The 14,974-nt window shown below is 45.8% G+C and overlaps 1 protein-coding gene across 2 annotated transcripts in view; it reads right to left on the bottom strand.

Moving 5' to 3' along the window:
* The window catches only part of AEBP2 (AE binding protein 2), a 49,064-nt gene extending 35,805 nt beyond the window's left edge, over window positions 1-13,259 (bottom strand). Inside the window, exon 1 of one of the 2 annotated variants that reach the window (XM_053253004.1) lies at window positions 12,429-13,259. In XM_053253004.1, the coding sequence (XP_053108979.1) occupies window positions 12,429-13,159 (731 nt within the window). In that variant the 5' untranslated portion in view covers window positions 13,160-13,259. The remainder of the gene's footprint in view (window positions 1-12,428) is intronic. The other variant, XM_053253005.1, reaches the window with a different exon arrangement.
* Window positions 13,260-14,974: the final 1,715 nt, after the last annotated feature.

Below are 14,974 nucleotides of genomic sequence, written 5' to 3'. Positions count from 1 at the left end.
AGAATCTCCGATTCCAAAAGAGCTGATGATTTCAATATTTGGGTCTTTGGCCCGTTGCAAACTTCAACCCAGCTATGTGGAGTTTCCCCTTGCCGAGCGGATCGCCAACCTTTTCACTCTAGACCAGGAAAAACTACACAAACAGGAGAGATATACTCTCCCCCTTGTTGTCAACTTTTCTCTAGGATAGGACTCCTTGTTGCCTTCTTCCTTTCTTCTGCTCTTTTTTTTAATGGCCACCTGACAAAAGGTCCATTCCCAGGTAGCTTTACAGAACTGCCAGCCATTCCAAGCGCTATGTAGACTCAATGGTTTTACCCCATTCATTTCAACTGCACTGTTTGAATGTATTGCTTCTCTGAGCTAACGTTTCTTACAAGCAAGTCTGCTCTACCAAATTATCTATATAAATTATTCTGCTAATTTCCTAATCAGATTTTATATCTGGATTGTTTTTTATTAAATGTTTTGGATTGAACGCTGTCCCCCCATTTGTATCACTTCTGTGCCTATGTACCTTTGATCTAAAAATCCCTTCGAAGGACACAAGGAACTTTCCCTATGTGTTGTCACAGAATACAGCCAATTATGTACCACACTTTGGACACCTGTATTGTCCCTGAACATGCAACACATTAGAGCATCTTCAAGTGACCCAAACTGGAATGTGAAGTCTTGCTGCTTTAACCAGGCTCATGTTCATCCATTGCACATGTGCAACCGTTACTGAACAGTTTGTACCACTTGTACACATTTAAGATCAACTGTTCCCATAGTGTGCACACATTCTATGGTAGAATTTCACTTGGTTTAACTCCTCTTGACAGTAATAATCAAATGACACTTTGTTCAACTGCAGTGCAATCTGACAGAGGCGCTGTCCTTTTGTAAACTGACTGTACAGTCATTTCTCACCAACCACAAGGATTCCATTCCAGGAAAACCTCGCAGTTGGCAGATTCATGATTGACGAGCCACTGAAAACAATAGCAAACAGGGGTTAGGGGAATCACAGTCGTGAAAGGACTGCAAAATACAGTAAAAAAAAATAGGGGAAAATCCCTCCTAATCATCATGAGTCAGTAAAGTGGAGAAGGGGAACCCCACAGAAATCACAGGGGGAAAACCAAAGTTACCCCAAAAATCTTACCAAACAGCAGATACTTCAGTCACGGTTGGCGAGACCTACCACAATTTCCCAGTCACGGATACTTAAAACCGTGTGTGGGAAACCCGCAGTTGGCGAGGTATGACTGTATTGCCAACTTTATTTGGATACTACAAGTATTACATGTTCAGACATGCAGTAATGAGGGTAAATAGTGATGAGTAGATAATGGGTACATATGTTTGTGGGGGGAAATGTAAATTCATCTTATTTATTTACTTTCCCTGCTCATAAAACACACTGCTTATGGCAATTGCATAGCTATAAGAATGCTGTTCAAAAAATAAAAAGGATCAAGGGCTTTAACCTATAAATCAATGCTCTCCCCAGAGGCAGTTAGTCCAGGTCTTCACAAATTTTCTTTGAATCTACGAGCCAGCCCAGAAGTTTGGGAGCCAGAAAACGGACACTTGACAAAACCTGACCAAACTTAGCAATGGACACTGTGGAGGGGGAGGGCAAAGGGGCTTCTCTTTATCCCCTTTACAAACACTTTAAAACTTTTACTTTAAAAAGGGTCAAAACAACATTAAATAGTTCTACTTCTGAATATCCTAGTCTAGACGTCATGGCATTATGGCTCCCCGGTGCCTAAGATTTGTCAAACCCTGAGCTAGTCTCTTTTTCAGAGTCTCAGAAATCCAAATACTTCTGTGAAGAAAAGAGTGACTTGCTCTGCTGCAGCCACAGCAGAATCAGAGGGACTTTCTACACAGTGTGTGCCTTGGCAGGATCAAAGCATGAAATACAGAAACGTTAGATGCATCAACTGACAAGGATGCATATTTATATTATTCATTACTGTTCCTTTAAAATACACAGAAATGCTGACCATGAAAGCATTTTCCCCCATTCCCCATTTTCATCTGTTTTTAAAAGATATGAGTAAATAATGCAGGGCCTGACACTTCCAAGCACCAGAAGTCATGATGCCTATACTCTGGTGCCTACACTAGAATATTCAGAGGTAGGGTTCTTAAATAAAATATTTATTTGTCCAAGACAGCCCTTCTTCTGTTCTAACTTTGTTAACTGTAAAGGGGATAAAGAGAAGCCCATTTAGCCTTGCCCTCCATCACCAAGTCCTGTAATTTTGTCAAGTGTCCACTGTCTGGTTCCTAGATCCAAAGAAAATGTAATGTTTGAAATAATGTGTGCAAACCCCCACAACTCACACAGGGTATCTGTATTTTGTATGCAAATATGAATTGCTACAAGGAAGGCTACCCTTAGGGATATTCAAACCAGTCTGACATCGAATCAGCTAGACGCTGAACCAGGAGTTCAGGTCAAGCTGAACTGGGCCTGGTTCAAGCCCAAATTCGAGCCGAATCTGGTCCGATTCTGCTCGAACCAGCTTGGAACATACTGGAAACGGGGAATCTGGTAAAGATTCCCTTTACCAGTAAAGGAGGGGACCAGGGGACTTAAATACAAAAAGCTAGGGAGGGAGGTAAGTAAAACTGTACCTCAAATTTGCTGGAAGTGGTCACAGGGGCTCCACCCTAATTCTTTTTTAAGCCCCCTCATCCCCGCTTTCCCAGTACTGTACAGCCCGCCAAGCCAGCTTGAATTTGAGTCGAACTGGGCCCAGTTTGGGTGTGTACAAAACCGGATTGGACCCAGTTCAGCTTGAGTCTGGTTCAGCTTGAACCAAACCAGGTTTTCCAATTTTGTGCACATCCCTAGCCCTTAGAACACTATGGATACATTTGGATGATTCAAATAAATCAATGTAGTTTACACAGATACTTAAATGTTTTGTTTTAACATGGAATATTATGTTTGTATGTTTGCAATAAAGAACTGCTTTTCAAATGAAATCTGTGATACAGTAATCTTAATTAACCACACAGAGGAATTTAAAACATTCTAGTATCACCAGTCGCTCACATTCTGCTGGACCTATCAACATGATTTAGTCATTAAACAGGCCTTAAAAAATTAATCTCTCACCTCCAAGCAGCTAAGTTCTGAACACTTGGCAGGTCACAATCACCGCAGCATGCATGAAACTTCAGCCTTGGCTGTAGCTAATTGCCATTTTCCAACTCCCCTCAACAGTGAAAAAGCAACATGCTCTTTAAGAGTGAGAATGTGATGTTTTAATTGCTGGAACTAAGACCATAGGTAAACATACTGCACAACATAACATTTGCAAATGTGTAAAACTACAGAATGGATATGTTAATATGAAGATACATGCAGCCATCAGATCAGATGGGTAACAGTAATAGAGCAGGGAAGTTTTCCATCATAGCTTCATAAGCAGGGACAAGGACTGCACGAAAATTAAAAGCACCTCTCTTCATCCAAGTCCTGGACACTAAACACTGCTTATTAGACAGAGCTATGCAAAGACTGATTTTTTTAGGCTGCAGGGAACTATGCAGTTCCCTACTAAGGCACTGCCCAGGCAGCCTTGGATGCAAGGCAGATATGCAGTCTCCACACTTAGGGAAGCACCCCCATGAAACTGAGCTAAGGCTTAGCAGCCCCTCTTCAGCTATAGGCTAGGGACACTGCTACCAGTCCCACTAGGGACTGCTAACAGTCCCACAGGAAAGCTGGAGCACTTACTGAGGGCGTATAAAGGGATTCTGCCTAAACTGTAGCTTAATGCAGTGGAGCAGCTTCTCCAAGCTCAGTCACAAGGAACTCAAGCTCAAATATTGCACAGCTCCTTTGTCCCCAAGGTCCCTGTGGGATAGATCAGGGACAAGAGCTCCCTGGAACCTTAAACGCCAACCTTTGGAGAGTTTTGCTCATTTCTAGTGTCCAAGCATTGAAAGCACACTGAAAAATGAAGGTACTGTTCAACCTCACAACCCAAAGAGAAACACAAGACTCTTTCTATTCAGCTCTAATTGGAACAAATTGGCTGTATTGGGTCTAACTTTACAAATATCTTCTCAAGCTATTTTACCAAAGGTAATTTAGTAAGACATAAAGCCAGGAGAATTAAGAAGTACATTTTCTTAAAATTTATGAGCTATTAAGAAACAAGTCCCTAGAAAGCAACAGCTTCTTACCTCAAAAGGCAGCAGAAAATAGATCATATAATGATGCAACATAGAGCAAGACATAACATAAGCAATCCACACATCCAAGTCCTCTGCCTCTTAATGAAATGAGAGACAAATTTCATCACCTTGTGACTTCAATTCTAACCTTTTCATATCCATATTCAGCCACAACCCACAAGTATAACTGATCAATCACCGGCTTTCTTTTGGTTGTGTGTATACAACTGGGTAGAAATAACTAGTTAAAAGAGAGGTAGGAGTCTGCCATGCCTGTGATGATTACCAGGGCTCAGGAAATCCACTAGTCTACTAGTCTGAGAGGAGTGAAAAATGATGACCAATGAGTAATGTACCAGCATAGCTCAAGTAGGCATCTGACAAGTAAAATATTTTGTCTGGCTGGTGAACGGAGTCAACATTTCTTGACCCCGATGATACAACTAAGAGTACCATGTACAGTTCATGGTACTCTTAAGGATGACATTGTAGAACTGGAGAAAGTGCAAAGGAGGGCAACGGAACACCTTCCTTATGAGGCAAGGATATGGCATCTGGAGCTTTTTAGTTTTGGAAAAGAGATGACTATGGGGAAACATGATAGAACTGTATAAAATTATGCAGAGAGATCCCACCCCCCTTGCTCTCATCTCCAGAACCAGGGGTCATTCCCATGGAACCAAAGGTCGGGAAATTTAGGACCGACAAAAGTAAGTACTTTTTCACACAGCACATAATTAACCTATGGAATTCTCTGCCACGGGATGTGGTGATGGCCACTTGGATGGCTTTAGAAGGGTCTTGGAGAAGTTCACCAAGGACAGGTCTATCAATAACTACTAGTCTGGTGGCTATAGGCCACCTCCAGCCTCAGAGGCAAGATGCCTCTAAATATCAGTTGCAGGTGAGCAAACAGCAGGAGAGAGGGCATGCCCTCACCTCACCCAAGAAGCCTGCGGGATTCTCAGAGGCATCTAGTGGGCCACTGTGTGAAAAAGGATGCTGGACTAGAGAGGCCTTGGGTCTGATCCAGCAGGGCTGTTCTTAATACAGAGATGGAGGTCCTTCCAAGAGCAGCAGAGTACTTCCCAACCTACTTCAAAACTCTTCACTATTGTCACTATTGTAAGCCAACTTGGCTTAGTAGCTAGCTATTGTTTGTGGATAGCATGAACCCCTGCTCTCTGCTCACTTTGCTCCAAGAATTAAGGATAGAAGCAAGAAGGAAAGCTACCACTTTTTGCCTTCTCCAAAGCTGACAGAATCACCCTGCTCTTCCACTTAGCCTCCTGCACCTGTAAGAGGACTGGCGGGAAAGGCAGTCTTGAATCACTTCGCAATGGGCTTTTTCAAAAGAAGTACCAGCTTAAAATATTCAAAGCTTCTTGTTCTTCTTGTGTCTTTTCTCATACACTCCTAGAAGGCAAAATTACAGTAAAATAACTGTCTTCCTCCCACCCCACACAAATCCAAAATAGTGAATGGCAAACAAAGCAACATGTGGCTGAAAACTGCACTATAAAATTCAAATGATGCAATTGTAAATCATTAGATAATACTCTGAAGCTATTGATTGCACTGTCACAATTACCTTGCGCACTATGGAAAACCAAGTCTTAAGTTTCTTCTTGCTTACAGCATCATAATTCTGGTGCAGCATATAAACACACTTCACAAATGTGTCATCAAAAAGCCCCTTACATTTTGCAATCTGGTCATATGTGCCGAGTTATACATCAAAAACATGTATATCTTGGAAAGGAAGCACATATATCACCCTCAAGCTTCCCTCACAGTTCTGATTGCAACTGTATGCTGATTATCCATACATAAGATTCAAAACCAGATCATGAACGCTACTCTGAAGTTCGTAAGTTGCAAACTGAAGAGGCAGGTCTTCTTAAATGTGAAAGCTTATCCCCCTATTAAGTATGTATGCAGGTAACTGTGCTATAGGATGGAGGCCACTACTCCTCCAGAAGTCCGGGTTCCTAAACATTTTTCTAGGAACACCACACTGCCCCCACCTCCTTAGCAACTGTATCATACATAATGAGAACCTATTTGGTGTCATCCAGATGAATGCAGAACACTCCAAAAATCATTTCATGTGTGCAGGAAGGGTCATTTTTGCCCAACTCCCTTCCCTTCTCCAGTTGCCCATGCCTCCTGAATGTATGTCCCTGAGGGTCTCACAACCCTCAGTGATATATTTTTGGGAGGGACAGCAGACTGCTGGGGAAAGGGGAGATTCACAATCACCCTTCCCCTGTTCCACACTATTTTCCAGTGTGTGCAACATCAGTCTGAATGTCAGTCACAGACACTCGCTTCCTACCCAAATGCAATCCTGGCTTTTCCCAATTCCCATCCAGCAACTCTAACAAGTAAAACACTTTCCCCACTCCCTTAATTCTCCAACTGTTTTGCCACAGGCAGGCTCTCCATTTCCCAAACTCATCCAGATATAGGGCTTCAGCTGAGCCATAGCACAGGCCAACAAAAACCTGTTCCTCATCATCAAGGCTAAAAAAACCTAGTGAGCACAATCTTTCCCTCCATGAAAGAAGTTCAATTCAGGTTTCTGTATCAGTCTATCATGCCAACAACTGTTCTGTTCTTGGACATTTCTTGCTCACTTTCTTTAAGCAGCCTTGGAACACAGGAAGTCTGGGCAAAATCTGGAGATTTCCCCCTCTTTGGGGGCTTGGAAACTTTGCTGCACAGAGCCCAATTTCTCATACAGCACCACAAACACAAGAAACCCACCCACAAGGAAGGTTTTGCTATGAAGGGATTTTACCCACTTGCTTTTCTTTTGTGTTTCTTTCTGGTGTGTGCATTTGGAACAGAAGTGGGGGGACATTAGAACTGCCTGGCATGATCAGAGTAGAAGAGGAGTCACACGAAGCATTAAACCTACTCACTCATCTGGGGAACACTCTTTCAGTATCTCTGGGAATTTGCTGGTTTGCTGTGCTGGCACTATTCCAGCAGCTGCTTCCACCTTTGCCCCAACCTGAGGGAGAAGCCGCTCCTCTTTTTCATCCCCAAATTGTCCAGGAGGAAAAGGAGAGGTGGTTTTTCTTTCCTCTGGCGGAGCTTTTGTAGGAAAATATAGATTGCTTCCTCTTCCCCAAAATCCGGGGAAAATCCGGGGTTTTTCCAGCTCCCATCCAGCAGGTCTGAGGGGAACCTTCCACTCATGAGAGAGGGACAGACTAGCCACAAGTGAGAAGGCAACTGGATCTACTGAAGCTGGGTTTTACAAGAACACTCTTGAAGACACCATATAAGAAAAAACTACAGCAGCTACATAATATGAGCAGCAGTGTCTGAGCAGGCCCTTGGATAAGCAAGGCTTAGTATAAATGGTTTCAGAGTTCTGTCAAGGATACATGGGGGCAACCTGATTAGCAACAACTATTGCGGAGATTAGAGATGATTCTATCTGTGGACAATGACCAGTTAGAGAAATGACAAATATATTTTGCAAATGATTCTAGTAATTCAGTCATTTCAGACTCGGCTCTGCAAAGCTCTCATATTTTGTACACTGACTCTGTTCATTACAGGAAAAACACTACATTAAAGGAAAAACTCAAACCATAAAGTTTACTTTATGGAGTAAAGGGAGCCCCCTGAAATGAAGTGTGCCTATAGGAAATATCATTTCAGAACACCATATCCCCAGACATTTGACAGCCTGAATTACTTCAGGATGATTTATTCCTTGCGATATCATGTTTTACTAGAACCCCAGTCTCAAAAGTAACTCAGAACAGGGTGGGGTTTTAAAAGTTTGAGTTGTGACAGAGACAGCAACTTAAAGATTCAGAGCTATATACATCACTTCTGCTTCAAAGCTAGCTGCCACACCTCAGAATCTATGATGCCATCAAGTCCTCGAGCTTTCCAACCAGATCAAACTCTAGAAGCAGAAATTAATGGATAAAGCTCAGAAGTTCATAGTCTTGCATTGCACACATATACTGTAAGCCTACGAACATGCTAAAACCTTTATTTTCATTATCTGTCATCTGTTTACCTGCCTGGAAGCAACATATAACTACAGTTATACTGGAGTATGAGAGGAAAAGTTCAAAAGGCTAAACACATTCTTCAACCACAACATATGGAGTCTGTGACTATTAGGACAGAAGGCTCAGTGAAACTCTGTGTGGGTGCAGTGTGAAGAAAGTGACAGGATGAGAGCAAAGCTAACACAAACATAAACATCAGGGGTTAGCACACTTAAATGAATCCTGTTGAAGCAAGCCTCTAGTGTGGTGTTGGTCTCCCCTTAGTAGGGAAGTGCGTGGAACCAGTTCAGAGGCCCTTTATGGACCTCCAGACCGGTTCGAAAGGGGGGGGGACTTTAAGGACTGGGAAGGGTGCTCTTACCCCCCTCCGTTTCCCTTGCCGCATTTCCCGTCATTAAAATCAGTCCCGCGGGATGGCAGTGTACCTCCTTGCTGCCCAGGCACATTGTGGACTGGAAGTGTCCACTGCACACACACACAGAGGACACTTCCGGTCCACAATGTGCTGGGGCAGCAAGGAGGTACGCTGCCGCCCCGCAGGACTGATTTTAATGACAGCACCAGTGGGGGAAACACGGCGGGGGTATAAGCACCCTCCCCAGTCCTTAAAGTCACCCCCCCCACACACACACACCTTCGAACCGCCCATTGCTGGTTCTGTGCACATCCTACCCCTTAGTTACAAGGCTAAACCTCATCTAGCTAGCTGTCAGCTGCATCTCAAATACTCATAATATATTTGAAGTCACATGGACATGGCTGGCTGATTTGGGACAGTATTCCAACTATATCAAACCTGCTGAAAATTTATTCTGTAATTTTTTTTTAACCTATGAGGGTTCATCAAGTGTATGATTCATGCACACAAAACAAAACAAGCAGTTATACAGTAACATATAATTAGTAGTTGCTTCGCATTAAAAACTTGACTAAAATGGGAGGCTCAATCTAGATAAAACGTAGCATTAAGTACTTCAAAATGCAATTAGTCTTCATTCCATCCAGGAGAGCACAACATTTATAATCAGATCTGTAAACCACTTTCAACATTAAGTGAAATGAAAGCTACAGGAGAAATCTCGTTAATTGCGGACCCGACATACGCGTTTTCGTGTATCCGAGATCAGGTAATTGCCTCCTGACCTCTCTATACGTGAAAAAATTAGGCAATTGAAAGGTCAAGACCCACGTATTTGTGGGTCAGGGATGAGCGAAAATGACCTCAGAAGTAATTTCCGCCAACCATTTTGAGGACAAGAGCCATTTTGTGGCTCATTTTTGTAAAAAGAAGGAAGTTTCCTTTTTTTGGGCCAAAAAATGTGATTTTTTAAAAAACCTTTGGGGGCATTGCTGTCCAGCTGGGGACACACAAAGCACAGTAAGGCACTCCTTCATTTCCAGTATGGGACTCCCCCAGAGTCTATTTTTCATACTGTTTTCATCAGCTTTTCTGCCTCACTGCCTCAGGAACCTAACCCCCCCTCCCAAATTCCCATTGCCCTAATGCCCCGTTATCTGTGGTTTCACTACCCCCCCCCCGGCAACGGAATGTAACCCTTGCGGATAACGAGGGTCAACCGTACTAAGGTAAAACAATAGAGAATGTATATTGTCTCATTTATCTAATATTAGGATTACTACTCAGGTTCCATATTTAATAACTACTGCTAACAGAACACAACACAGTCTTTTAGTCACTAGCAACACCACTCTCACAAGATACTGAAATTACTACTATTGTCACTGACCAGGTATTGCCTCAGTTGACCTAAACAAAATTAAATATTTCAAAATGAAATTTACAAAGCAATTATAGTAGAAAGAAAAATGCAGCAAATTTTGATAGAATTCATTTTCTCAACAAAAAATGCAACATCTACCATTAAAAGTTGCAATCCTATGCACACTTTTCTGGAAGTAAACCCCAATGGGTACAGTAGGATTTACTCCTGAATAAACATACATCAGATAGCACAACATATGAATTATATCCATAAATGATGCTTTCACTCCCACTATTATTTAGACTAAGGCCCACTTTATAAATCATATTTTCTGATACAGGAATACAGATCAGGGAGCCACTGAGTCTATTCCTGTACACACAGTGGAAAACATTTCTAATGCCCATCATACATTACAAGTTTATTACACCCACACTAATCTCCTTGTAAGAAAAAAGTAACATGTGAAGGAGCCTTCTAGTAAAGTCATAGGGAAAGTAAAATTTATAAACACAAATTTAAAGGTGAATACATTATAGCACAGTTACTTTTTCAACACCAAGAAAAACTTCAGCACCCTAGGACAAAACAACCTTCCCCCACCTCTAAATTGTGGTTTTCTAAATAATTAGTATTTGACACCGTCATTTTTTATCGTGACTTCAGTGCTATGATTTTAGCATATAGACCACCAGGAACAGTTATACTTAACAGCAGATGAAGAAGTGACACACATTTTATTTCAGATTTCCCTCATTCAGCCATCGTCTCCTAGGAACTGCAGTACTGGCACAATTTTGAAGCTTATTTTTTTGTTTGAAATCTAGCTGCCATTGGTCATTATTCACTTACTAGGTTTTTGGTGGTTGTTTACACCAACTAAATATGAAACAGGTGCACGTTAAAATACCAATATAAATCACTGAGATTACAGTTTGGCTGCATATTTCCCTGGCAGCATAAAGCTCCACTCAAATAAAAATACTATTAAATATTAAGCAGAAATCTATGCACTAAGGAGCTTACAGAATCCTAGCTCCCCCCACCCCGAACCGAAAGGTATCTACTGTTGCACGGGTTATAAAGAACAGAACTAAAAAAACCTTGTCACCCAACAGCTTCTTATGCCAATAAAACCACCACTTATAAATACACCCTTTGTTTAGCAGCTCAACTGGGTTTTCAGAAGCTAAACAACCATACTTGTATGAGTATGTTCTATAATATATGCCTGTTATACAGCTGATATGCACCATTAGATATTTATTGCCACTTTATTGGGAAGAGAAGGGGGAACAGTACAAATTATGCCCTCCCAATTAAGATGCTGTTTGAAGAGTTCGGGGGGGGGGGGGAGGAAGGATTAAAAATGCAAAATGTTTCAGTGCTCTAGCAGCCATGTTTGATAAGACAGAGTTCATATGAGCTGGTAGGAAGTGCCAGAAGGGAGGGGGACAAGGATACAAGGAAATGAAGTATGATGTTTAAACCAGCTTCTCCCAACTCAGGATTTTATCTGAATCCGCAGGGGTGGGTGGGTTGTGGGGGCGGGGGGGGGGGAGTCCAGGGACCAAACTGCCCCCAAGTCTGGGGGGGTGGGGGAGAGAAGAGAGAAACTGATGCTAGAGGTCCTGTTACACTATCATTATGAGGCACTAAGTGCTGCCTTCATATCTTCCGTACATCTGGGGCAGCAAGAAGTGTTGTTGTAGTACTTAATGTTGTAGGATTTAAATCATGGGAACATACAAAGCTGTTTTATACTGAGCCAGACCATTGGTCTATCTAGCTCAGTATTGTCTACACAGACTGGCAGAGGCTTCGCCAAGGTTGCAGGCAAGAATCTCTCTCAGCCCTGTCTTGGAGATGCCAGGGAGAAAAACATGCAGGTGCTCTTCCCAATGCGGCTTCATCCCTAAGGAGAGCATCTTACAGTGCTCACAGATGTAAGTCTCCCATTCAAATGCAAACCAGGGTGAATCCTGCTTCAGCTCTCCTCCCCCTGGGGGCTGGAGGAAGAAATAAAATCTCAGTCCTACAAAGATTGGGATATTTTGAGGGACAAACCCAGTAAAGCAAACGAGTCCTAGGACAGCAGCCCAGACTTAACCTGGAACGAAGATGGAGCCACCTAAGTGAGAAGGATAAGGAAGTGAGAAGGATCTGCTTATCAGGATAAAGGGTTTCCTGACTCCTTCTAGCGAGAGAGACGACAAGATCCCTCTCAAGAGGGAAAAGTAGCCCGTTCGTGTGGAAAGCAGGGTGGCCCACCGCAGGCTCTCCAGCTGTTGCTGGGCTGCAACTCCCACCGCGCGCTGGAAAGGATGGGAGTTGTAGTCCAGCAGCGATCACTGGCCACCCCTGCTCTCAAGTAAGCCACCCTCCCAAGGCGCGGAGGTGGGAAAGCGCCCTCAAATACCGACCCCCCCCCCCCAGTGAGTCGGGGAGCGGGGCTGGCAGCGCGACCGACCTGTCCTCGGAGTCCATGCGGCTGAGAGGCTCCCCGTCCGAAGAGATCTCCAGGCTCCCCCGGCGGCCGCCCGACGAGGCGCTGCAGGAGCTGCCTCCGCCGCCGCCTCCCGCCCTGCCTCCGCCGCCGCTACTGCCGCCAGTGCTGTAGCCCTCGTCGCCTGCGCCGCTGGAGGAGGACGAGGCCGAGGACGCGCAGCTGCTGTTGCTCGCCTCGCTGCCGCCGCCGCCCAGGCCGCCTGCTCCTGTCGGGGCTGCCGCCGCCGCCGCCTCTTGGCTGCCGCCGCCGGGCCGGGCGCCGCCGCCGCTCTCCCCGCCAGGGCCAGCCTTGGCGTCGGCCTCGCTGCCGCCGGGGCTGGGCGAGCGCGTCTCGTCGCTGCAGCAGCCGCTGGAGGAGCCGGCCTCCTCGGCCTCCTCCTCGTCGTCGTCGTCCTCCTCTTCCTCGTCCTCCTCCTCTTCCTCGTCATCGTCATCGTCCTCCTCCTCGTCGTCCCCGTCGCCGGCCTGGCTGGCGCTCTGCGGGCTGGGCTCCGACATGCTCTCGGCCCCCTCGCCGTTCAGCGGCATCTCGGCCTCCATCCCGACCCCCGACGAGGACGAGGAAGAAACGGACGAGGAGGCTTCGCTCTCGGCCTCGGCCGCCTCCTCCGCAGCGCCGCCTCCGCCAGAGGACGAGGAAGGCGGCGGCAGGAACGGAGGCTGCTCCGCCATCTCGCTCAGCTCGGCCGCCATGGCGCCTCCGAAACGACTAGCACTCGCAGCAGCAGCGTCGCGCCGGCGTCGCTCTCACGCTGGGGGCCGCGTCCAGCCAGGCGCGCGCGCGGGGCGGAAGGGGAGGGGGGCTCGGGGGGAGGAGCTTCCGCGGCGGCTGCGGGGAGCGACGTGCGCAGGCTATGGGAGCCGCCCGAGGACAAAAGTGAGGCGGGGCCGCACGTACGCGGTGAGGAGGCGGGGGGGAGGAGCGCGCCGCTGCATTCATGAGCAGGTTAGGGATTGGGGCAGGGGTGCCCTCGTGGGGGGGGGGGGGGCGTTATTAAAATAACGACTTTTTAAAGCACTTTCATCAACAGTTTACATCAAGTACAGAAATGACAGAAAGTGTTGAAAACCCGGTTGAGAAAGCAGGGCATCAACTATCTCACTATTATATTCGGCTATACCGCCTGATAGGTGCATCTCTAGGTGGTGTGGAGTGTGGCATCCGGTCGTCTGGGAATGATTTAGCACCAGGTCCCCCAGGAACCATGCAGTGCGCTACAGGCAGCCGTGTTCCACTCCTGAGGCAGATGGCTCGCGGCACTGGGCAGGGCCACCTGCCTATCCAAGGCCAACCAGGGCTCCCTGCGATTTAAAACAGAGTCAAAATGATTAAAATGGTTCCACAGCATAAAATGTTAAAACAAACTCATGCGTTAAAAGCAAATAGTTAAAAATTAATTTCTGTTAAAAGCCTGAGAAGGCAGGTGGAGGAGTTTCCAAAAATTAAAATGATTTTGAATAGGCATCATTTTCCCCGTTATATTTTCCCACCCTAACATGCCTTCTCTCCCTCCTTTCTCCAACAATAAAAGCTGAGCGAGCGAGGCCTCGTTCAGACGTAACGGTTAACCACAGTTGAAGTTGACCAAGGTTCCAGTTCTTAACTCCAAATTGTGCCGCAGATTTGGGGCCGCGGGCAAGGGCACACCTCCACACATGGGCTTGCAGGGCGCAGGGTTTGACAGCAGCATGGCGGCAGTTGCCGAGACCAGGACAGCCCTCGCCCATGTACCTCTCCGTGTGGCTTTCCTGCACAGAGCATCTTCCCTTGCTCCCCTTAGTCTGCCATTCTCACGAGAGAGCAATCCATGTGATAATGGGGCACTTTGCAGCATACATCGTGAGTACCACCTTGTGCAAATAGAGTGCCATCTAGTGCATTTGCAATTAGTCCTCACAGACGGTTCTTCTCACGAGCAAGACTAGGGAGCAAATATCCCCATCCTGGGAAGGGGCTGTGGTCCCCTTCCCCAGCCTATATATGAAAAAATTAGAATTTGCTCTGCCACGTCCCTCCACCCTGCAAGTCGTTTCCCTCCCGGTGCTGTGATGGGGTACTCTGCTTATGTTGCCACATGGAGTATTTGTGCTTGTGAAAATACATGACTGTTGCTCTCTTCTTGAGGAGCAAAGCACTTAGTGCCTGTCCTGTCATCCCATGCCCTTGCCCTACCACTTGCCAGGTGGGGGGAGAAAGGGACAGTGTGGGAATCGGGGCTACCCTGAGCGACTGTGCATCTTGAGAGGCTGACAAGTCCGGGATGGGGCGTGGTGGCATCCTTGTAGCTTGGCAACTCCATAGCTGACAGGTGGGGTGGGGCTGGTTTTCTGAGAGGCTGCCAGCGAGAAGCGCTGAAAGCATGGAGCAGCCACGTCCTCGGGTGGGTCTGCACTGCCGTCTCTATGACTGCAGTTTGAAAATTGGCGCGAAACCGTGATTATAGCTGCTATACAGTCGGATGTAATGCTTTGGTGACAAAACCTCGGTTGCTGGCAGTGAACCTTAGA

This window comes from Hemicordylus capensis, chromosome 5 (genome assembly GCF_027244095.1).
Source record: "Hemicordylus capensis ecotype Gifberg chromosome 5, rHemCap1.1.pri, whole genome shotgun sequence".
NCBI lineage: Eukaryota > Metazoa > Chordata > Lepidosauria > Squamata > Cordylidae > Hemicordylus > Hemicordylus capensis.
The sequence above is the reverse complement of the archived record's forward strand: the minus strand, read 5'-3'. Positions and strand labels throughout refer to the sequence as shown.